The sequence below is a fragment of the Oncorhynchus clarkii genome, chromosome 2 (genome assembly GCF_045791955.1).
Source record: "Oncorhynchus clarkii lewisi isolate Uvic-CL-2024 chromosome 2, UVic_Ocla_1.0, whole genome shotgun sequence".
NCBI lineage: Eukaryota > Metazoa > Chordata > Actinopteri > Salmoniformes > Salmonidae > Oncorhynchus > Oncorhynchus clarkii.
In genome coordinates, this window is record NC_092148.1 from 33,040,062 (window position 1) to 33,065,459 (window position 25,398).

Here is a 25,398-nt window from a genome sequence, read left to right on the forward strand (position 1 = left end):
CATGTGGTACCCTTCCTGCAGGCTCATCCTGACATGACCCTCCAGCATGGGTGGGGTAACATCTCATAACAAGAACTGGCAACTCTGGTGCATTCCATGAGGAGGAGATGCACTGCAGTACTTAATGCAGCTGGTGGCCACACCAGATATTGACTATTTATTTTGATTTTGTTCAGGGACTTATTAATCAATTTCTGTTAGTCACATGTCTGTGGAACTTGTTCAGTTTATGTCTCAGTTGTTGAATCTTATGTCCATACAAATATTTACACGTGTACGTTCGCTGAAAATAAACTCAAGACGTTTCTTTTTTTGCTGAGTTTACATCTCAATACATGCATTAATACTTCAATGTTGCCTTCCCCCATCCTATAGTAGCCCAATATTGCTTTTTCTTGCATGATTTTGAAAAGGAATTGTGGCTCCTTTATAAAAGTCGTAATTGTATGCTGTCATTGGACAAAAAATCAAATAGACTTCATTCCCTATTCTTATAAAGAATTTGATGACACTCATGCTCCTCCTTGAGACAATGCACATACATATACGCTAGATGTCTCCCTCCTCCATGCATCAGAGCCTCACAACAAGTAGCCTAGCTCGACGTGCACTACTACCGCACTGAAGTGTTCATGTGTTCGCTGATTTCTGTGTCCGCGAGGTGCTCGTCGTGAGGCAGTCGCCATTTTGAAACCCAAATCGTTCACAGTACACCCGCCCTGAAACCTGGAACTATGCCGCGGGGCCGGCCTCGCAAACTGAGGGATAAAACCAACGACGGAACAGGTAATCAGTTCCAAAATGTCACGAATAAAAAAGGCAGCGACCATGCTGTTTACACAAGTTCATAATGAATGGACAAGCTGTTGCGTAGCTGAGATAAACTCACTTGAATATAGTGTATATAGTCCCCGGATATAGTATTGCGGGTGTCCATTGCTTTGTGCTGTAAAGTGGTGATTGAGGCGGAATGATATTAATAACATTTCGGTGGCTCTACTTATCCCGATTCAGTCTAATTTACTCTTCGGTGAGGCAACAGCTCTCGTAGTGTCCTGTCAAATATAGGGCATTTGGCTAGGTAACGTCAGTTAGTGGTTTTCTGACTCATGTGTTAGCATGTTGGTGCTTGGCAGTTGGCTAACAGGCTAGCCTTTGTTTTTAATTTGTGTATGCGAGAAGACCGCTAACTATATGTCACTCAGCTAGCCAAACCATCAGGAAAGTAGTGTTTCACCATCCAGTCTCTCTCGGTTCGCTGCAGCTCGATACAATATCCACATTTGCGACTTATAGCTGCAACCGTTAACTAGCTAACTAACATTAGTTTAGCTAGTTAACGTCCAAGTCGAGTGATCAGAAGAGAATGGGTTTTCTGCATGTGGCTAAGTTTGTTGCTATCCTATAGCTAGCTAACGCGTTGCTAGCTAGATACACCTGAGCTAGCAAGCTAACAGCACAGAGAAACAATGCACTCCAGCTGCAAATTGTCTTGGCTAGGTGTAATAAAAAAAACAACGAAGAATATCTCTATGCCAGAATTAAGTCAATTGGTAGTTAGCTAGTATCGTAAGAGTAATAACGTTAGTTAGACAAGAGCTAGCTATAGTACAGGTTAGGGTATTTTGTCATGTTTAGTTTTGACAGCCTACTAACTCGTCCAAGGTAACTAGTTAGCGTAAAAATGACTTGCCTAATTAAATAAAAAAAACTATCGCCAACCAGCTAGGCCATCAGGTGTAATCATTACTCCTAGAAAATTAGCGTTTCTATTGGTCAGATTCAGGTAGGTCCATCCCTATTTGCTGACCGGTCCAATAGAAACGCTAGTTTTCGTTCAACAGTTTGATGATTACACGCCAGTAATATTCAGTAGGTTTGTTTGGTGCAGTGGTCACCAACCATTTCTGTGTCAAAATGCAAGGTGAGATCTATCGCTCAGATTTGTTTTGAACATGACTTAAAAGTAAGCCTATGCAACATTAACGTTTTAAAAACAGTACTGTAGTAATGAGGTTCGTGCACTAGCCTATAGGCCCAATATATTTTCACCGCATTGCTTGAATTGCCCTGCCAATGCATTGTTGTTTGGACCATTAAAAAAAAAAAGTATATATATTTCAACATTTGAGGTAAGTTATAGGATCACACCAGTGAGCATACATTTCAATAATTGTATTTTTTATTTTACTGGGCTGATGGTGCCTGCATCTGGTCGGTCTCAGTGGAGAGAGAGAGGGCAGAAGACTGAGGGTCTGCCTTTCAACGTCCCTACACTCCCTTTCCTCCTATGACACTGACCAAAAAGTGACAGTCTTCCAGTTGATGCTGAAACTTGAGTCACACTGCATTATGTCCGCTTCATGCACAAATTCATGTTACTCCTATGAACAAGAGTGAAATATTCCATGATATAAAAAATAAAGACCCAAGCCGCTAATAATAATGCAAGCCTATCGATACACTTTCCTAGTCATTCATTACAACTTAGTGCTGGTTGTAGTGGAAGTAAGGAAGAACCCACATTTTATGTCTTATAAAAGTGTTGAATAGAAGGTGTTGACAGTGCGTAGTTAAAAATAAGGACTCACTCAAAAACATCAGCTCTGTGATGTATTCGTTGACAGTCTCAAGTAAGTCTTTAAAAGTTTTGAAATCTCACAGTATTGACTTTTCTGTAGCTTACTTTTACGCCTGCTATGTTACTACAGACACTGTAATCTTAGCCATCCGATTGGTCAGAGTTAGGCCAATAGTGCACTTGATTTGCTCTCCGGGCACGCCAGGAAGGCAGAGTTAATACCTTCAGACACATGAAATGGTTCAAAATCAATGTTGACAAAACAAAATACGCTAGACAAGGTGGGATATTTTTTTGGTCAATTGTGGTGGAAACCCTTTTATGTGCAAATATTGATAGAAAAACCATAATGTCACAGTAAACTTGGTGTTGATGTTGTAGCCTACTACCACCACGACATATGACCTGCTCATATGATCATTACATGCAACATGCGCAATGTCTGTAGATATAATTACAGTGACCTCTTTCAAAAACAACTTGTGTACCTCTAATTTTATATCAATGAGCTGGGCACATGTAGTAGTTCCAGAAAATATACAGGCCTATATATATATATATATATATATATATATATATATATACAAAATTACCAAGTTGAGTGCAACAGTTGTCATTAAAAGTAGGCCCAATCCAGAAAGAACTCCTCGTCCCCCTGATATTCAAATTCGGCCCCTGACATTTCATGTGGCCCCTACTAATTTCATAGACTTAAATAACCAAAAATTTGAGCGTTGTGCATACTGTTGAAACTGAACTCCATATTTGCTCTCTAGCCTGTGCCCCTCGCCCTAATCCTTCAATGTTTGCAGATCTGTAAGGTCAGTCTGACGTATCAATATGGTGGTAGCATCACCACTGCACTGCGTAGGCTACCTATCCAGACCCTTCAGATTTGCAAACATTGAAAGATTAGGCTAGTACCAAGGGGAAGGGGTTGGTAGTGATTTGGGACAGGCCCATATCTGTTACCCTATGTAGGCCTGCCCATTACCTGATTTTGCTACCAGATAGACCAAAACATATTGGTGGATGCTCTGTTTATTTTTTTTACCATTATTTAACTAGGCAAGTTGGTTAAGAACAAATTCGTATTTTCAATGACGGCCAGTAACTGCCTTGTTCCGGGGCAGAATGACAGATTTTTACCTTGTCGGCTCGGAGATTTGATCTTGCAACCTTTCGGTTACTAGTCCAACGCTCTAACCACTAGCCTACCTGTCGCTCCTACGATCTTGTCTTAACCTTCTTTTTAGTTTAGGTATGAAAATTACAATAAATGTGATTATTAGGCTATTACTTTGCTTGTCTGTTTGTTATTTGGATTAGTTTAGTTTGAAATATCTCCTTTCCACACATCAATCAGACTGAAAAATGCATACAAACATATTTCCCCAAAGACTGTAAGAGGCGCTGTGCCACCTTGTGGACTGGCTGCATCACTATGTAAATATATATATAAATATATTTTTAAACTGTGTTATCATATAAGGCCATTATTTTCTCTAGATTACATGAAATGGCAGTTGCAGTTGTTCAAAAGCTGCCCCCCTCCGGGTCTCCCCGTTTCCATACATATCAGCACCACCCTGTTAAAACAAATCCTGGAGAGAACCCTGCAAATCCTTTACCTAATATTTTACTATCTGGAATCTGCTGGGAAATAGGCTGGTGGACCAAAACATTAGGGAAATTGCAGGTACCATTTTAAGTAACCTAATTATGAACACCTTGGTAATATGAGTGTCTGTCTCCCTCTCTCTTTTTGCCAACAGAGGGTATATCTGGAGCCAAGCAGGACAACAGCCATGGGGATTCCAAGGACAACAAGTGCACTGTCTGCTCCCAGAGCTTCACCACTGAGAGCCAGCTACAGAGGCACCAGCGCGACCATGAGGCCAACGACAAGGCAAGCATAGTGCAAAGGGCCAGACGAGGCTGTCTGACACAACATTGGCACCCAGGCTAGGTCTTTCCAGCCTGTCTCTTTCGCCAACTCCTTATGGAATTGTCATGCCAATGTTTAGCTTGACAATGGAGTAAGCAAAAGCATAAACCCATCTGGGACCGGGCTAGTACAGACCTACCTTAATGATCTCATTTGATATGGATAGAAATGTCCTTCATTCACATGATTGATTTTGTATATGTATGAATGGTGTGCCGGATGTGAAAACATTAGATATACGTTACATTGTTGATTAAGGTGAAGAACCAAAAAGTACCAGCATATAGGCCTAGTCCTTTTACTGATGTTTCTGCCTGACACACGGATGAGTTGTCCTCAGATGACAGTTGTAGCTTGTCCACAGAGATACAGTATGAGTGGATTTAAGTTTGTGTTTACTATTCATTATTCAGCTGCCAGAGTGGGAGAGCCTCTTTGCAGGGCAGTGAGCAAACAGTCAGACAGACTGAGGGAACATCCTCTTAAGACAAATAGCCCAGTGTATGAGGGAAATGTAGTGGCACTAGAAAGCAAATGCAACTGACACAGAGTTATTGAATAAATAAATATATTAGAAATATACCCAGGAAATAAGACCTTCAGCCAAACAGACCAACTGGCATTTACCTGAAAATTATAATATAAGAGAAAATGTACTGGCTTGACTGTTAATGTAGGACTCATTTACTCATTCACAATTTTTTAAACTTTTAAGTCATTTAGCAGACTGTCCTATCCAGGTTGACTTACAGGATCAATAAGGGTTAAGTGCCTTGCAAGGGCACATCGGAAGATTTTTCACCCACTCTGCTTGGTGATTTCGGTTACTGGCCTAACACTCTTAACCACTAGGCTACCTGCAGCCCACACAGTCACTCACTTGTGCACACTCGCTCACTTACTCACTCATGAACTGTCTTTTCTCTCTTCCTCCCTTCCAGCTTCACCGGTGCGACCAGTGTGCTCAGACGTTTAACGTGGAGTTCAACCTCATGCTCCACAAGTCCACACACGCCACCTCGAACCCCACCTGCCCGGTGTGCCACAAGAAGTTCTCCCGCGTGGCCAGTCTCAAGTCCCATATCATGCTGCATGAGAAGGAGGAGGTTTGTCAATCAGTGATATGATTGAACCCATTGAAACATATTTTAAAAATGTGATTGTCTTGAATCTGCTGGGAAATATGTTTTTTATCGAAGCTAAAAATGTAATTTGTAGCTGGTGGATTAGCCTACTATTAATTATCTTATTAATTCAATTAATCAATAAACATCTGTGGACTTTTTCACATCAGGTCACAACCATCCTCATAATAATAATGATAATACATATCATTTATATAGGTGACAACTTTCTAAACCGCAAAGACGTTTGTATGCTCGACTCATGCGTGTCTTCTGAATTGTGGTCCTTCTCCATCCTCCTCTTGTCTGTGACCTCATCTTCTAATTTCTTTCCCCCCCTCTGTTCTTTCCCTTTGTCCTCTAGAATCTGATCTGTACAGAGTGTGGCGACGAGTTCATTCTCCACAGTCAGCTCATGCTGCATCTGGAGGAGCATCGCAAAGAGCTGTCTGGGGCCAAGGTGTACACCTGCAAGACCTGCAGCAAGGAGTTCAAGATGGCGGGCCAGCTCAAGGAGCACACCAAGACCCACGTCAAGATGAGGTTAGAGAGCGAGGGGACAGTAGCACAGAGGGTCTCGGGTTGATTGATACTGTTGTCCAAAGTGCTTGTTTAGCAACACATTACTAAGTGTATTGAGTGCTCTTATCTCCCTGTGTCTTTCTGTTTGCTATTTTTCATTTGGAGGACCAGCAGTTAAATTGTGTTTCAAAAGAACAACCTGACCAAAGACTGTTTCCACATTGGGTTGATTTCTGTTTCTCTGCACTTGTTTTTTCCGTCAGGCCACTCAGTTCGAATTCCAGAAACTACAAGAAGAATATCGATCGGAGTGGATTCACCAACAGCTGTCAGCACTGTGGCAAGACGTTTAAAAAGCCCAGCCAGCTTGTTCGACACACACGAATACACACAGGTAAGCAAAAGACAGCTGGGTCATGTTCATTATGGCACGCATCAAAAAACATTTTGCAAATTAAAATGAGTCCCTCCCTGTTTCAATTGGTATTCTTCTGTTTCATGCCTAATGAACACGACCAAGGCTTGTTCTGCTTTATACAATATTTGGATTTGTTGATTTTGAAAGGGAATTAAATGGAGAGCATGAAATAAAATAATGGCCTCTCATCAAGATATCCAAGATGGAAAGACTTGTTTGTTTTTGTCTCGTGTAAAAATTCTGTTTTTTTTCTTCATTTTTTGTATACATTTCAATCTCTTTTTTTCCTCCATTTTCTGATTAAATATACCTTCCTGCAACCTGCCTCACCCAATGTGGTACAGATCTGCTATTTTTTTTAGACCTTATAACTGGAACCTCCATAAGAAGCAAGACAGATAATTAGCTACTAGTTATTTAGTCATTGTTAGCCACTGCTAATAGCATTTACCTTTAGCTCAGACACCAGCCGCTTTAGCCTGGATAATACCTGCCAGTCTGCACAGCGCGATATCAGCCCTGAGCATATCGGACTGCTTTTTTTCCCACTACATCACTGGATTCTTGTCGCAAGCTCTGGACCATTACACCGGATCATCGCAGCTAGCTAGCTGCTACCGAGTGGCTATTTTGGCTATCGCCCTTGTCCAGGAGCAAGCACCAGTTAGCCTCGAGCTAGGCCCATCTCTTGGCTAGCAAACGAAGAACACCAACTACCGAACCTCTCTTGCCATTCGGCCTGGACCCTTTGTCGACACGGCAGCCCGCCGATCCATCACGACTGGTTTGCTTGTCTGCTGACGTAATTCGGCCAATGTGCTCTCAACCGGCCTCTGTGTCGTGGATGTCGGTGAAGACCCATCTGCTAGCCCTGGCCGCTAGCTTTTCTACGCTCGCCTAGCGTAGTAACGACTACTGAACGGCTCCCTGTTCCATCTATTGCTGCTCATTGGTCCCTCACTCGGCTACACAGCCGATGCCTGCTGGACTGTTCATTAATACAGTACTTCGTTTTGTTTTTATTAATCCTCAGGGTGTCTATTGTCTTTATAATCAATAATATTTCAACCGGACAATCGCGTACTCAATACAAAATAAAAAGGATGGGGTGCGTGCTTCCGGTCGCTGGCGAAAAAGCTAGGAAACATTTCTGCTTCGCTGCTCCTCAACACTGGGGCTCCACAAGGGTGCTCACTCACCCTTATGTACTCCCTGTTCACCCATGACTGCGTGGGCATGCACACCTCCAACACAATCATCAAGTTTGCAGACGACACAGTATTGGGCTTATTGGGCTTGATTACCAACAACGGCGAGACTGCCTACAGGGAAGAGGTGAGGGCACTTGGAGTGTGGTGTCAGCAAAACAACTTCCCACTCAACGTCAACAAAACAAAGGAGATGATCGTGGATTTCAGGAAACAGCAACCCCCTATCCACATCGACGGGACAATAGTGGAGAAGGTGGAAAGTTTTAAGTTTCTCGGCGTACACATCACAGACCAACTGAAATGGTCTACCCACACAGACAGTGTGGTGAAGGGGCAACAGTGCCTCTTCAACCTCAGGAGGCTGAATAATTTTGTTTTGTCACCTAACACCTTGACAGACTTGTACAGATGCGCAATTGAGAGCATCCTGTCGGGCTGTATCACCGCCTGGTACGGCAACTGCACCCCCCTCAACAGCAGGGCTCTCCAGAGGGTTGTGCGGTCTGCACAACGCATCACTGGGAACAAACTACCTGCCCTCCAAGACACTTACAGCACCTGATGTCACAGGAAGGCCAAAAAGATATTCAAGGACAACAACCTCCCAAGCCACTGTCTGTTCACCCCGCCAGCCAGCATGGCTAGAAGGCCAGCATCCCAGAGTCGTTTCTTTACTGTTGACGTTGGGACTGTGTTGCGGGTACTATTTAATGAAGCTGCCAGTTGAGGACTTGTGAGGCGTCTGTTTCTCAAACTAGACACTAATGTACTTGTCCTCTTGCTCAGTTGTGCACCGGGGCCTCCCACTCCTTCTATTCTGGTTTGCGCTGTTCTGTGAAGGGAGTTGTACGAGATCTTCAGTTTCTTGGCAATTTCTCGCATAGAATAGCCTTCATTTCTCAGAACTAGAATAGACTGATGAGTTTCAGAAGAAAGTTCTTTGTTTCTGGCCATTTTTAGCCTTTAATCAAAACCAGAAATGCTGATGTTCCAGATATTCAACTAGTCTAAAGGCGGCCAGTTTTATTGCTGCTTTAATCAGTACAACAGTTTTCAGCTGTGCTAACATAATTGCAAAAGGGTTTTCTAATGATCATTTAACATTTTAAAATTATAAACTTGGATTAGCTAACACAACGTGCCATTGGAACACAGGAGTGATGGTTGCTGATAATGGGCATCTGTACGCCTGTGTAGATATTCCATAAATCAGCCGTTTCCAGCTACAATAGTCATTTACAACATTATCAATGTCTACACTGTATTTCTGATCAATTTGATGTTATATTAATGGACAAAAAAATAGTTTTTCTTTCAAAAACGAGGACATTTCTAAGTGACCCCAAACTTTTGAACGGTAGTGTACATATCCATTCCTCCCTTTTAGATTTGTGTGCATTAGGTAGTTGTTGGGGAATTGTTAGATTACTTGTCAGATATTACTGCCCTGTCAACTAGAACCACAAGCATTTCGCCACACTCTCATAAATATCTGCTAACCATGTGTATGTGACCAATAAATTTGATTTGAAATAATCTTAACATTTTCAGAAGTTGCCATTCTTTGCCAATACACCTACTGCTTTCCTTTCGGACATATCACCTGAGATAAGTGCACATTAAGAGCAGACTCCCAACCCAGACTCCTCTCAGTTCATTCAGAGCTTCAGCTATCCTTCCTCACTGAGCCCCTCCATGCCACCTCATCTTAATGTTAATTTGTGGGCTAGATGGATGACTAATGCTGTGCTGGAGATGGTTTGCCTGTGCTCTGAATCTCAAACAGCACGTTAAGCGGACGTGCTGAAGGGGAACTATGGGGTCAGCTCCAGTCAGCTATCTGAAACTAAAGCCGGTATCGTCAGCTAAGTATCCTCATCTGCTCTGATTCCACATCCTCATTGTCTAAAGCAAGGCAGGTTAGTCCCTGTGGGCTTCTCAGCTTAGCTAAACTCAGATCTCCCTGAGCAGTCAGGCTTCACAACGGTTCACTCAACCAAGACTGCTCTTCTCTGTGTCACAGAGGCTCTTCACTGACAAAGCTGACTCTCTCTCCTCAGGTCTAGGAGGTTAAGAACAATCTCCTGCCTTCGACACAGTGAACCATCATATCCTCCTCTCCACCCTCTCAGGGCTGGGCGTCTCATGTTCTACACACTCTTGGATTGCAACCTACCTGGTAGGCCGCTCTTACCAGGTGACGTGGAGAGGATCTGTGGCTGCACCATGTACTCTACTGGTGTCTCCCAGCCCTCTCCTCTTCTCTCTATATACCAAGTCACTCGGCTCCATTATATCCTCACATGGTCTCTCCTATCATTGCTATGCGAATGACACTCAACTACTTTTCCCCTTCACCATTTCTGACACCCAGGTGACGACATCTGTGTGCCTGGCAGATATCTCAACTTGGATGTCGGCCCACCACCTCAAGATGGAGCTGCTCTTTACACAGGAAGCGGCGCAGGTCCTAATCCAGGCACTGTCCTCTCCCTTCTGGATTACTTCAACTCGCTGTTGGCTGGCTTCCGCTTGTGCCATCAAATCCCTGCAACATATCCAGAATTCTACAGCCTGCCTGGTTTTTACCTTCCCAAGTTATCTCATGTCACCTCGCTCCTCCACACACTCCACTGGCTTCCAGTCGAAGCTCGCATCCACTACGAGACCATGGTGCTTACCTACAGAACAGCAAGAGGAACTGCCCTTCCCTACCTTCAGGCTATGCTCAAGCCATACACTCCAACCCGAGCGAGCACTCTGTTCTGCCACCTCAGGACTCTTGGCCCTTCCACCCCTACGGGAGGGCAGCTCCCACACAGCCCAGTCAAGCTCTTCTCTGTCCTGGCACCCCAATGGTGGAACCAGCTTTCCACCTGAAGCCAGGACATCAGAGTCCCTGCCCAACTTCAGAAAACATCTGAAACTCTACCTCTTCAAACAGTATCTTAAATGATTCTCTTCCTCATCTTGGGACTAAAATGTAAATGTAAGTGGTGGTTTTCCTGTGGGATATAGACACCTTTTCTGTGTTTGCAAACATTGCCACACGAGGGCGATGTGTGCAAGTTGGTGGCAGAATAAGGGGGAGTTCTAATAGAATGCCTGCAAAAAAAAGCCTCTATTTACATGTTGCTTATGAGTGCATTTCACAGTACTTTTGGATTATAATTGGATATTTAAGGCTCTTATGAATTTCCTGCTTAATATAATGTTTGTGTCCTTGCAAATCAAATGCATTATATTAACACTTCAACTTCAACCAGTAAAATGTGTTGTATGCTGGGAAAGGGTATATTTACTGGTGTGTCCGTCCTCTCTCTCCTTTCCCTTTGTACCCCTCAGGTGTATCTCTACCTCCCCCAGGTGTATTGAGTAGTGTGCGTTAGCTCTTTACCATTCTCTCCCTCTCTTTCTCTCCATACCAACGAGGTATACTTAAGCAATAAGGTCAGAGGAGGTGTGGTATATGACCACGGTTAAGGGCTGTTCTTATGCATGACGCAACGTGGAGTGCAGCCCTTAGCCGTGGGAAATTGGCCATATCACAAACCCCCCTACAAGGAGCCTTGTTGCTATTATAAACTGGTTACTAATGTAATTAGAGTAGTAAAACTAAATGTTTTGCCATACTTGTGGTATATGGTCTATCAGAATTCAGGGCTCATCTGATGGTTGAAGACTTGTTTCTGATTGGCTTGAATGGCATTCTAGGGCTTGCATTATTTCCCTATAATGCACAGTATAATTGCACGGTATAATTCAATGGCAATGAAGTTCATTCTTACATTTCTTTTGCTGCTTTTGAAAGCAAAAGCTCAATTGAAAATATCATTGGCAATGTTCAATTCGATTTTCATAATAGCAAGCTAGGATATTGGTTTAGTTAGCTAAGCTAGCAAGTCTATTTGTTTGCTTACCAAGGCAACTACTCTAGCTAGCTAGTAAACTTATAGCCATGGTATAAATTTAGATAATCACCTCAGGGCCCTATGCATTCTCTGTCAAATATTGCAACTCCGCGGAAGTGTTGTGGAACACACCTTCCACGTCATGCTTTATTTTCCAGAGAACGCACAGCCCCTCATTGATTATCCCTTTCGAGTTCTTTCTCTGCCTTCCTCTCTCTCCCTCTCACATTTTGTCATGGGGTACAGAGAACATTTTTCAGTTTAAAAGCACATTTTCTTGCAATTCTATACATTTTGCAATGTCTAATGTGTATTCATGTGTTATTTAAGTGACTCAAACATTACAACAAAATCTCTGGGCAAAACACATTAGCTGACATGGGCTAGTTGATCTTGAAATTTCTTATAAATAAATAAATAGCTCTCTGAAGTATGCAATAACTGACATGACAACAGGAAAACTGATGATGCAATACCCAATTGCATCTTGTGGATTCTACTATTACAACTTTCAAGAGTAAGTTGAAAGCCTGACTAAGTTTCTTAACAATTCAGCCCCCCCCTCCCCCACCTGCCGACCTACAATTTGAGAACCACTGATCTATACCACCCAGGTGTATTGAGTTGTGTTCTCTCTCCCATCTATCCTCTCTCCTCTCCCACCCAGGCGAGCGGCCGTACAAGTGCAGCCACTGTAGCAAGGCCTTCAACCAGAAAGTGGTGCTGCAGACCCATATGGTGAGGCACACGGGAGAGAAGCCCCACCTCTGCATCTTTTGCCCCGCTTCCTTCTCGCAGAAGGGCAACCTGCACTCGCACGTCCAGAGAGTGCACTCTGAGGTAAACAACCAACTAACTACATCACCTTGCACATCTATGTTGCCCTTGTCTTTAATCAGTAGGCTGGATGGAATTCTTGTTACTTTCACCGGTCTGATCCTCCAAAGTTGTCCGCTAGTGTCTACAGGTAATGTGTATATACAGTACCATTCAGAAGTTTGGACACAACTACTCATTTTAGTGTTTTACATTGTTGAATAATAGTGAAGACATCAAAACTATGAAATAAATCATATGGAATTGTGTAGTAACCAAAAAAAAAGTGTTAAACAAATCCAAGTATATTTTATATTCTTCAAAATAGCCACCCTTTTCCCACTCTTGGCATTTTCTCAACCAGCTTCACGAGGAATGTTTTTCCAACAGTCTTGAAGGAGTTCCCACATATGCTGAGCACTTGTTGGCCTTCACTCTGTGGTCCAACTCATCCCAATCCATCTCAATTGGGTTGAGGTTGGGGGATTGTGGACGCCATGTCATCTGATGCAGCACTCCATTACTCTCATTGGTCAAATAGCCCTTACACAGCCTTGATGTGTTTTTGGCCATTGTCCTGTTGAAAAACAAGTGATAGTCCCACTAAGCGCAAACCAGATGGGATGGTGTATCGCTGCAGAATGCTGTGGTAGCCATGCTGGTTAAGTGTGCCTTGAATTCTAAATAATCATCCGTTCACCTACTCACCAAAACTCTCAAATTTGGACTCATCAGACCAAAGGATAGATTTCCACCGATTTAATATCCATTGCTCGTGTTTCTTGGCCCAAGGAAGTCTCTTCTTATTGGTGTCCTTTAGTAGTGGTTTCTTTGTAGCAATTTGAACATGAAAGCCTGATTCACACAGTCTCCTCTGAACAGTTGATGTTGAGATGTGTCAGTTCAAGTAACAATGTGAAGCATTTATTTGGGCTGCAATCTGAGGTGCAGTTAGCTCTAATGAAGTTGTCCTCTGCAGCAGAGGTAACTCTGGGTCTTCCTTTCCTGTGGCAGTCCTCATGAGAGCCAGTTTCATCATAGCGCTTGATGCTTTTTGCGACTTCACTTTAAGAAATGTTCAAATTTTCCGGATTGACTGACCTTTATGTCTTAAAGTAATGATGGACTCTCATTTCTCTTTGTTTATTTGAGCTGTTCTTGCCATAATATGGACTTGGTCTTTTCCCAAATAGGGCTATCTTTTGTATACCACTCCTACCTTGTCACAACACAACTGATTGGCTCAAACGCATTAAGAAGGAAAGACATTCCACAAATGAACTTTTAACAAGGCACACCTGTTAACCTCTCTAGGGTATGTGGGACGCTGGCCAACATCCAGTGAGATTACAGGGCGCCAAATTCAAATACAGAAATACTCATTTATAAAAATTCAGAAAACAAAACATATTTTACATAGGTTTAAAGATTAACTTCTTGTGAATCGAACCACGGTGTCAGATTTTTTAAATGCTTTACGGCGAAAGCATACCTTACGATTATTTGAGAACATAGCCCAGTTGACAAATTATTACAAACAGTAACCAGCCAAGCAGAAGTGTTACAAAACCCAGAAATAGAGAGAAAATGAATCCCTTACCTTTGATGATCTTCATATGGTGGCACTCAGAAGACATTAATTTACTCAATAAATATTCCTTTTGTTCGATAGTCTCTTTATATCCAAACACCTCAGTTTTGTTCCTTCGTTTTCTTCATTATTCCACAGGCTCAGACACAGTCAAAACAAGCAGACAAAAAAAATCAAAATTGTATCTGTAAAGTTCATAGAAACATGTCAAACTATGTTTATATTCAATCCTCAGGTTGTTTTTAGCCTAAATGATCTATAATATTTGAACCGGACAATGACGCCATCAATATAAAAGGTAAACAAGAAATGCACTCTCTCGGGATTGAGCATGAAAAAGCTCTGTGACACGACAAGGGTCCACTCATTCAGACTGGTCTTACTCCCTCATTTATAAGAATACAAGCATGAAACAATTTCTAAAGACTGTTGACATCTAGTGGCATAGGACTCAATTTGCAGTTCCTAAGTCAATGAATACTGTAATGGCATTGAATAGAAAACTACAACCCCACCCCATAACTTCCTGAATGGATTTTTCTCAGGTTTTAGCCTGCCAAATCAGTTCTATTATACTCACAGACACTATTATAACAGTTTTGGAAACTTTACAGTGTTTTCTATCCAAATCTACCAGTTATATGCATATATCTTCTTGGCCCGAGTTGCAGGCCGTTTAATTTGGGCATGCTTTTCATCCAAAATTCCGAATGCTGCCCTCTACCCTAGAGAGGTTAATTTAATGCATTCCAGGTGACTACCTCATGAAGCTGGTTGAGAGAATGCCAAGAGTGTGCAAAGCTGTCATCAAGACAAATGGTGGCTTCTTTGACGAATCTAAAATATATTTTGATTTGTTTGACACTTGTTTTTGGTTACTACATGATTCCATATGTGTTATTTCATAGTTTTGATGTCTTCACTGTTCTACTACCATGTAGAAAATAGTAAAAAATAACGAAACACTCTGGAATGAGTAGGCGTGTCCTAACTTTTGACTGGTGCTGTATATTTGAGCAATTATATTTACTTTTGATACTTAAGTACATTATAAGTACATTTTTACTCGATTGGTATTTTACTGAGTTACTTTCACTTTTACTTGAGTCATTTTCTATTAAGTTATCTTTTACTCAAGTATGATAATTGGGTACTTTTTCCACCACTGATCTTAATCAAGGGTGTCCATAATTTCGGACCCCACTGTATATGCCATTTAGGGTAGAGTCTAAGGCTCTCTGGACTGACTTTACCACTCAGAAAAGAAGGCTTCCATTCTATTACACTGTCTGCAACAGAGCTTGTTCATTTAAAAAAAAGCCTCTGCATGCATTCAGATGACAGACAAATCATACATTGTCATTAGTAAGAAATGGATTTGAAATGGGGAGGGTCTTGTGTCTTCAGACCTTTGACCCCCCCCCCCCCCCCCCCCTTTGTCTTTAATCAGTTAGATATACAGAAATAATATAGAACATTATTATGAAACAGAAGCTTCTATTACTGATGTAGCAACATTGCACACATCTGTGATATTGTCACATACAGTGGGGCAAAAAAGTATTTAGTCAGCCACCAATTGTGCAAGTTCTCCCACTTAAAAAGATGAGAGAGAACTATAATTTTCATCATAGGTACACTTCAACTAATACAGACAAAATGAGAGAAAAAAAATCCAGAAAATCACATTGTAGGATTTTTAATGAATTTATTTGCAAAATATGGTGGAAAATAAGTATTTGGTCACCTACAAACAAGGAAGATTTCTGGCTCTGACAGACCTGTAATTTCTTCTTTAAGAGGCTCCTCTGTCCTCCACTCGTTACCTGTATTAATGGCACCTGTTTGAACTTGTTATCAGTATAAAAGACACCTGTCCACAACCTCAAACAGTCACACTCCAAACTCCACTATGGCCAAGACCAAAGAGCTGTCAAAGGACACCAGAAACAAAATTGTAGACCTGCACCAGGCTGGGAAGACTGAATCTGCAATAGGTAAGCAGCTTGGTTTGAAGAAATCAACTGTGGGAGCAATTATTAGGAAATGGAAGACATACAAGACCACTGATAATCTCCCTCGATCTGGGGCTCCACGCAAGATGTCACCCCGTCGGGTCAAAATGATCACAAGAACGGTGAGCAAAAATCCCAGAACCACACGGGGGGCCTAGTGAATGACCTACAGAGAGCTGGGACCAAAGTAACAAAGCCTACCATCAGTAACACACTACGCCGCCAGGGATTCAAATCCTGCAGTGCCAGACGTGTCCCCCTGCTTAAGCCAGTACATGTCCAGGCCCTTCTGAAGTTTGCTAGAGAGCATTTGGATGATCCAGAAGAAGATTGGGAAAATGTCATATGGTCAGATGAAACCAAAATATAACTTTTTGGTAAAAACTCAACTTGTCGTGTTTGTAGGACAAAGAATGCTGCGTTGCATCCAAAGAACACCATACCTACTGTGAAGCATGGGGGTGGAAACATCATGCTTTGGGGCTGTTTTTATGCAAAGGGACCAGGCCGACTGATCCGTGTAAAGGAAAGAATGAATGGGGTCATGTATCGTGAGATTTTGAGTGAAAACCTCCTTCCATCAGCAAGGGCATTGAAGATGAAACGTGGCTGGGTCTTTCAGCATGACAATGATCTCAAACACACCGCCCGGGCAACGAAGAATTGGCTTCGTAAGAAGCATTTCAAGGTCCTGGAGTGGCCTAGCCAGTCTCCAGATCTCAACCCCATAGAAAATCTTTGGAGGGAGTTGAAAGTCCGTGTTGCCCAGCAACAGCCCCAAAACATCACTGCTCTAGAGGAGATCTGCATTTGACCTCTGTCATTGCCAACAAAGGGTATATAACAAAGTATTGAGAAACTTTTGTTATTGAACAAATACTTATTTTCCACCATAATTTGCAAATAAATTCATAAAGAATCCTACAATGTGATTTTCTGGATTTTTTTTCTTCTCATTTTGTCTGTCATAGTTGAAGTGTACCTATGATGAAATTTACAGGCCTCTCTCATCTTTTTAAGTGGGAGAACTTGCACAATTGGTGGCTGACTAAATACTTTTTTTGCCCCACTGTATTTGACGTTCCATGGGAAAATAATGAGCTTAAATGGAAAGCAGTCTCAGGGTAATTCTGGTTGATGATTGCAGTCTAGGAGTTGTTTATAGGCAGATGTTTTGAGTGAGTGACTGACTGTACACTCTTCTGGACCTGAGTGCTACTTTCATAGTATTTGTGTCCGCTAGTCACCATTATTTACATCTGTGCAAATGAGGACATGCAAATGTGAGGCTTTGTCCTTTTTATTGAGTGGCCAACTTAATCAGCTAGCCTTTCAATTTTCCCCACCCCTCACAACAAATACATGTGATAATTATATCAACCAAACATTTTTTACGGAGCCCGTGAAATTATTATTATTTTTTTAACAAATGGGGAAGAGATTTTAAAGAGTGTCCGTAGCACTGACGGACAAAAAACGCTAACTGGCAATGATGCAGTGAGTTGATTGAATCTCCCCTGAAGCCCCAAACCGCAGCTGTTCAACATATTTGAATAATGCATGTGATTCTCACGAGTGTTCCTCCACATACTCTGGCAGTCAGGACCTCGGCTTTATGAACGGACTTTATGAATATATTAAAGTCAAATGTGAGTGGGAATACATTTCATAAGCAGAAGCATCTGGAATATGGACAGGGAAGTGGGACTGTTTTTAGATTACCCCAAAGTTTTTGCATGAAATTGTTCTCTATCCTAAACGCTGCCTTATATTAGATTGCCCTTTAAAATAATCAGAAGATGAATATTTGTAATATCCCTCTTGGCTGAAGATACAATATGTATAATATATACAGTTAGGAACACCTGCTCTTTCCATGGCATGGACTGACCAGGTGAATCCAGGTGAAGGCTATGATCCCTTATTGTCACTTGTTAAATCCACTTCAATCATTGTAGATGAAGGGGAGGAGACGGGTTAAAGAAGGATTTTTAAGTCTTGTAACAATTGGTTGTGTATGTGTGCCATTCAGAGGGTGAATGGGCAGGACAAAATGGGTGGCAGGTAGCCTAGTGGTTAGAGCGTTGGGTACAAATCTGTCGTTCTGCCCCTGAACAAGGCAGTTAACCCACTGTTTCTAGGCCGTCATTGTAAATAAGAATTTGTTCTTAACTGACTTGCCTAGTTTATTTATTATTTATTTATTTATCCGTTATTTAACCAGTTAAGTTGACTGAGAACACGTTCTCATTTACAGCAACGACCTGGGGAATAGTTACAGGGGAGAGGAGGGGGATGAATGAGCCAATTGTAAACTGGGGATTATTAGGTGACCATGATGGTTTAAGGGCCAGATTGGGAATTTAGCCAGGACACCGGGGCACACCTACACTTACAAACTTACAATAAGTGCCATGGGATCTTTAATGACCTCAAAGAGTCAGGACACCCGTTTAACGTCCCATCCGAAAGATGGCACCCTACACAGGGCAGTGTCCTGGGGCATTGGGATTTTTTTTAGTTAGTTAAATAAAGGTTAAATAAAAAAAAATACTTCTGTGCCTTTTGAATGGGTTTTTTTAATAGGTAATTGAGCCAGCAGCATTACCACCCTGCATACCACTGCTGGCTTGCTTCTGAAGCTAAGCAGGGTTGGTCCTGGTCAGTTCCTGGGTGGAAGACCAGATGCTGCTGGAAGTGGTGTTGGAGGGCCAGTAGGAGGCACTCTTTCCTCTGGTCTAAAAAAAAATATCCCAATGCCCCAGATTGGGGACACTGCCCTGTGTAGGGTGCCGTCTTTCGGATGGGACGTTAAACGGGTGTCCTGACTCTCTGAGGTCATTAAAGATCCCATGGCACTTATCGTTTAGAGTAGGGGTGTTAACCCTGGTGTCCTGGCTAAATTCCCAATCTGGCCCTCAAACCATTGCGGTCACCTAATAATCCCCAGTTAATAATTGGCTCATTCATCCCCCTCCTCTCCCCTGTAACTATTCCCCAGGTCGTTGCTGCAAATGAGAACGTGTTCTCAGTCAACTTACCTGGTAAAGTAACGGATAAATAAAAAAATAAAATAAAAAGGTGCCAGGCGCACGCACTGGTTTGAGTGTCAAACCCAGCAGCGTTGCAGTTATTTTCACAGTTTCCTGTGTGTATCAAGAACCCACCCAAAGGAAATACAGGCAACTTGACACAACTGTGGGAAGCATTGGAGTCAACATAGGCCAGCATCCCTGTGAAATGCTTTTGACACCTATGCCCCAATGAATTGAGGCTATTCTGAGGGCAAAAGTGGGAGGAGCAACTCAATATTAGGAAGGTGTTCCTAATGTTTTGTACACTCAGTGTACTGTATATTGTAGTTGGTATTAAATTATAATGACATGGTATTAGGTCATTTTGTATTGTTTTTACCTAATGCAAAATCATTTATTTTTAATATAAAAATGTACTAAGAATGCAGACTTCAGCTAATTCCCAATGGCATCATATCCAATGAAAGCATTTAGGCCTTTAACAGCACTCTAATATTAATTGATAATCACAGTTGTATGTGTACTGACTTTGTTTCCTGTATATGTGTCTCTTCAGCTTACGGGAGTGCCACTGTTCCCGTGCATGGACTGTAGCTGTGTGTTCAAAAAGCTGGGCAGTCTCAATGCCCACATCAGCAAGATGCACATCTTGCTCATCGAGGAATCGGCCAACACACAGGTGAGTGAGTGCATGCAGATGATATGAACTTCTAGAAGTTTCTCCTGATTCGGTTTCTGACCTCTGCATTCAGTTTGCTGCCTCACACTGCGGCTAGCTTGATGCTGAGGGATCAGACACACACACACCCACACTGGAACCTCCCTGTAGCTCTACCACTACATGCAGATTTTTATGTGATTATTTCAGAGTGGTTTCAATATAAAAAAGCCTCTCATTTTCATAATATGTCATCGTGTTTTTGTAAGTAAATGGAACCTTGAAAATCAGGTGTTCAGATACACTATTAATTAGGTGAACTAGGCTTCCATACAAATTCGCTCATCTCTGATGCACTGCAAAAAACAAAACAAGATAGAAAATGCTCTACGCTGCTCAGATCAGCTCACCTCTGACATTCTCAGTATTCCCTTTTCTCCTCTTATTCTCTCCACCTTCACCCTCCCTCGCTGTCCCGTAGGAGGTGGAGGAGTCGGGTCAGGGAGTGGCGGGGTCAGAGGGCAGCGAGGTGGTGACTGACGTGATCCAGCAGCTCCTAGAGCTGTCGGAGCAGGTGACAGGGGAGGGGACCCAGTCACAGCCCCAAGAACAGACCATCACCTTGGAGACAGCCATCAACCAGGACATCCTACAGGTGGGAACCATAACACAGGAATACACGTAGATACACATGCGCAAAAGTGTGCACGCACTGACACCCGAAAGCACTCACTCACGCGTACATGTACATACACAGCTGTCTTACTATACTTGAGAGAACTTTTTGGGGACCAATTCAAAGTCCTATTGTCCCTAAACCTTACCCTAACCTTAACCCTAATTGTAACCCTTACCTTAAACTTAACCCCTAAGCCTAAAATAGCCTTTTTACAAGTGAGGACCGGCAAAATGTTAGAATTTCTCTGAATCTACTAATTTTAGTCTACTATTCTTGTGAGGACTTCTGGTACTGATTTCTAGAAAACAGTAGGTTATATTGATTTAAACTGGTGTTGAGAACAACGCGGCAGAGGTGGACGGCAGCGGAGTGAGGAGACAGGGAAACAGCCATTGGCCCTAGAAAAAGCACAGAGAGAAAAACTCACCTTAGTTATGATCAACTGAATGATGAAAAAATTAAAATAAAGTAGGCTAATGCAATTGAAGGCATGTATCAAATTCTTGCTTGGACTGAATGATGAAAATATCCAACCTTTTTATACTCATTTAAAGCAATAGTCGTGTGTGTGTGTGGTCACCTAGGTGATCATTTCGGCACTGTTTTGATTGGGACAAGCGTGGGGGATTTTTTTCTTTCTCACTGAATCTCCATTTGCATATTTGGTAACAATTAAGCTGGGGAAATGTTAGCTAAATTGAGGTGAGTGCTAATGATCATCTTTATACTAGTTTGCTCATTATATTAGCTGATCTGAACATTTTGCTAGCATGTTATACAAGTGGATTTTGCTCTTCACTTGCGTAGTAGCCTGTCTTACTCCCATCCAAAAGCCTGGGACTTGTCTCATAATCAATCAATGTGATTTTGTTTGTCTGTCTGTATATTTGGTTAATTGATCTCTGGCTGGACAAGTGGAAGCGGAAGCTCATTTTTATTCGTTCACTGATCAGAAACATTTAGCATGAAATAATGTAGCCTAAATCAAGTGTATTAGTTATCTATTGTCTTACGTAGTAGCCTTTATATAGAGCCTAGGCTATCTTCCTATCGTCCCAATTCCACTGAAACCCAAAATCATCACTCCTGTCTCGTATGAAAAATCCTGACTGTTGTGTATTTCGGGGAATTGCATTAGTGCGACATTGGGGGAAAGTGTTGTAATTTCCCTTTTTTTGGGAAATGTAAAGAGTGGGCCCAGGACAGTCCCGGGATCCCGGTTACCGATGTTAATCCCTAGTGTCATGAAGCCTAGCTCGGCATACAGCACAGTATTGCCCAATACTATGGATGGGAAAATATACTGATACATAGTATTAGTCACAGTTTTTGTTAAACCCTGTCACCCCTGAACCCACACAGCAAGCCCTGGAGAACAGTGGGTTGAGCGTGGTTCAGTCCCAGACCAACGGAGTGGCCAGACAGACTCAGAGCCATGCCGCCGAGGGGGCTTTACCTGACAGTAAGAAGTTACCAGGCCAGGACAAAACCACCCAGAAGGAGAAAAAAAGTATATTCAGAAAACCTGTACAGATGCCAGGTAGGGCATACCCCAAATAACGTCCATGTGTGCTTGTGTATTTCACCGTCTCTCAGTTCCATTTCAACTCCATCAATTTACTTGCTCGTTAAATGTCCATTGACCATAAACAGGTATATTGCACACAGTGCATTCGGAAAGTATTCAGACCCCTTCCCTTTTTCCACATTTTGTGACGTTACAGCCTTATTCTAAAATGCGTTAAATAAATGTTTTTCCCCATCAATACCCAATAACGAGTTTCATTTTTTTAAGTATTAAAAATTAAAAACCATAAATACTTTGTTTACATGTATTCAGACCCTTTGCTAGTAGACTTGAAATTGAGCTCAGGTGCATGCTGTTTCCATTGGTCATCCTTGAGATGTTTCTACAACTTGATTGGAGTCCACCTGTGGTAAATTAAATTGATTGGACATGATTTGGAAAGGCACACACCTGTCTATGTAAGGTCCCACAGTTGACAGTGCACGTCAGAGCAAAAACCAAGCCATGAGGCCGAAGGAATTGTACATAAAGACAGGATTGTGTCGAGGCACAGATCTGGGGAAGGTCTGTCAAAAAAATGTCTACAGCATTGAAGGTCCCCAAGAACACAGTGGCCTTCATTCTTCAATAGGAGAAGTTTGGAACCACCAAGACTCTTCCTAGAGCTGGCCACCTGGCCAGACTGAGAAATCGGGGGAAAAGGGCCTTGGTCAGGGAGGTGACCAAGAACTTGGTAACTCTGACAGAGTTCCTCTGTGGAGTAGGGATAACCTTCCAGAAGGACAATCTCTGCAGCACTCCACCAATCAGGGCTTAGTGGTGGAGTGGCCAGATGGAAGCCATTCCTCATTAAAAGGCAAATGACAGCCCACTTAGTTTGCCAAAAGGCACCTAAACGACTCTGACCATGAGAAACAAGATTCTCTGGTCTGATGAAACCATGATTGAACTACTTGGCCTGAATACCAAACGTCACGTCTAAAGGAAACCTGAAACTATCCCTGCGGGATCAAGGGGAAGATGAACAGTGCAAAGTACAGAGGTCCTTGATGAAAACCGGCTCCAGAGCACTCACGACCTCAGATTGGGGTGAAGGTTCACCTTCAAACAGGACAACGACCCTAAGCACACAGCCAAGACAACGCAGGAGTGGCTTCGGGACAAGTCTCTGAATGTCCTTGAGTGGCCCAGCCGGACTTGAACCCAATCTAACATCTCTGGAGGCACCTGAAAATAGCTATGCAACGACGCTCCCCATCCAACCTGACCGAGCTTGAGACGATCTGCAGAGAAGATTGGGAGGACCTCCCCAGAAAACAGGTGTGCCAAGCTTGTAGCGTCATACCCAAGAAGAATCAAGGCTGTAATTGCTGCCAAATGTGCTTCAACAAAGAACGGAGTAAAGGGTCTAAATACTTAAGTAAATGTGATATTTCAGTTTGACATTTTTTTTTTCAATAAATGTGCAAACATTTGCTTTGTCATTATGGGGTACAAACAATTTAAATCATTGTTGAATAAGGCTGTAACATAACAAAATGTGGAAAAAGTCAAGGGGTCTGAATACTTTCCAAATGCGCTATATATTGAGAGTTTCAATTGATTCCCTGAATTTAAGTGTATTTGGTCTCAGCTCTGTGCCTGCTCATCTCATGTGGGACCAGTGTCGTATCCATTAGGGCACCCTATAACAAAACGTTTTGAAACATAACACAAAAATGAATGGTTGTTATTGGACAGATCCAGGTAGTCTCTCCCTGTTTCAGTCCATTTTCTTCCGTTTGATGCCTAGTAGAACACAACCCATGTCACCTCTTTCTGTCCCCTCTTCCCCTAGGCTCCATCAGGGAGGAGAACGGCGTGCGGTGGCACAGCTGCCCTTACTGCAACAAGGAGTTCAAGAAGCCCAGCGACCTGGTGCGCCACATCCGCATCCATACACACGAGAAGCCCTTCAAGTGCAAGCAGTGCTTTCGCGCCTTTGCCGTCAAGAGCACCCTTACTGCCCACATGAAGACGCACACAGGCATCAAGGCCTTCGAGTGCCAGTGCTGCATGAAGTGCTTCTCCACGTCAGGAAGCAGGAAAGTCCACATGCGCCTACATACAGGTGAGTGATATTATTGTGTTGTTATTATGGAGTGATATTTTGATTGTATTCGTAGATACACATTTAGTTCCTGTTGGCACCTATATCACTCCATAATGGTCATGCATGTGACTGTGTTTTCAGGTTTGCAGGAAGGTTGCTTTTGTACATAATTCTGAATTTGTGATTAAGATTTATTAACGTTGGTGTCATAATCTGGTTTTGATGATTTAACTTGATTACATCGATTTATTAGACTTATAAGGGGGACAAAGTCCTATTTTCTTTCATTCATTTGTCCTATTTGTCCTCTTGTTTTTTTGTGTATTAATTACAGTGCCTTCAGAAAATATTCACAGACACAGCCTGAATTTAACATTGATTAAATTGAGATTTTGTTTCACTGGCCTACAAACAATATATCCCATAATATCAAAGTTGAATAATATTTAGAGATGTTTATACATTCATTAAAAGCTGAAATGTCTTCATTCAATAACTATTCAACCCCTTTGTTATGGAAAGCCTAAATAAGTTCAGGAGTAAAAATAGTACATAATAAGTTGCATGGACTCCCTCTGTGTGCAATAATAGTGATTGACATGATTTTTGAATGACTACCTAATCTGTGTACCCCACACATACAATTATCAGGTTTCTTAGTTAGGGCTGTGGAGGCGCCGAAATTTTGTCAGCCGGTGATTGTCAAGCAAATAACTGTCGGTCTGACGGTAATTGACCGTTAATTAACATAAACACATTCAGCATCTTCTGGCTTCCACACAGCCTACAAGCCACTGATGCAGACCTTTTGAACATCTATATTTTAAAAAGTCTAATAAATCCATGTAATATAGCCTACACCTTCACAATAAATACATTATTTATTTTAGACAGGTCTAAAATATAGTTTATTTCAAAAGAAAAGGACGGCATACTTTGAGATGTCCTTATGTTAGATCCTGATCTGGCTATGCCATGTGGCTGTGGGCTACACTCGTTAATTTAGCAGACAAGATTTGCTTTGAATTCTTTGTCATTATTTTATAGTGTGAAGAATCCAATTAAACAAAGCTGAATAAAATAGCTATTCTGTGTTGAGCAGTTAACAAAGAGATACGGTAGGCACTCCTATATACTTAATTTAGAGTTATTAATTTAACTTTAGTTGTTCTACAGACGTTGGGCTATATGTGTTGATTTTAATACATTGTAAGGCTGCATGATGCGACTCTAATGATGATTTGAAAAAAGTAGTTTGAAAGGAATGAG

At 42.1% G+C, this 25,398-nt stretch overlaps 1 protein-coding gene across 1 annotated transcript in view; it reads left to right on the plus strand.

Annotated features, from left to right (window-relative positions):
- The first annotated feature begins 711 nt into the window (after window positions 1–711).
- The window catches only part of LOC139366952 (zinc finger protein 236-like), a 98,067-nt gene continuing 73,380 nt past the window's right edge, over window positions 712–25,398 (plus strand). Inside the window, exons 1-10 of the mRNA XM_071104751.1 lie at window positions 712–786; window positions 4,357–4,490; window positions 5,471–5,635; window positions 6,018–6,196; window positions 6,439–6,569; window positions 12,383–12,555; window positions 19,729–19,851; window positions 20,312–20,485; window positions 21,872–22,049; window positions 23,875–24,147. Of these exons, the coding sequence (XP_070960852.1) occupies window positions 735–786; window positions 4,357–4,490; window positions 5,471–5,635; window positions 6,018–6,196; window positions 6,439–6,569; window positions 12,383–12,555; window positions 19,729–19,851; window positions 20,312–20,485; window positions 21,872–22,049; window positions 23,875–24,147 (1,582 nt within the window). The 5' untranslated portion in view covers window positions 712–734. The remainder of the gene's footprint in view (window positions 787–4,356; window positions 4,491–5,470; window positions 5,636–6,017; window positions 6,197–6,438; window positions 6,570–12,382; window positions 12,556–19,728; window positions 19,852–20,311; window positions 20,486–21,871; window positions 22,050–23,874; window positions 24,148–25,398) is intronic.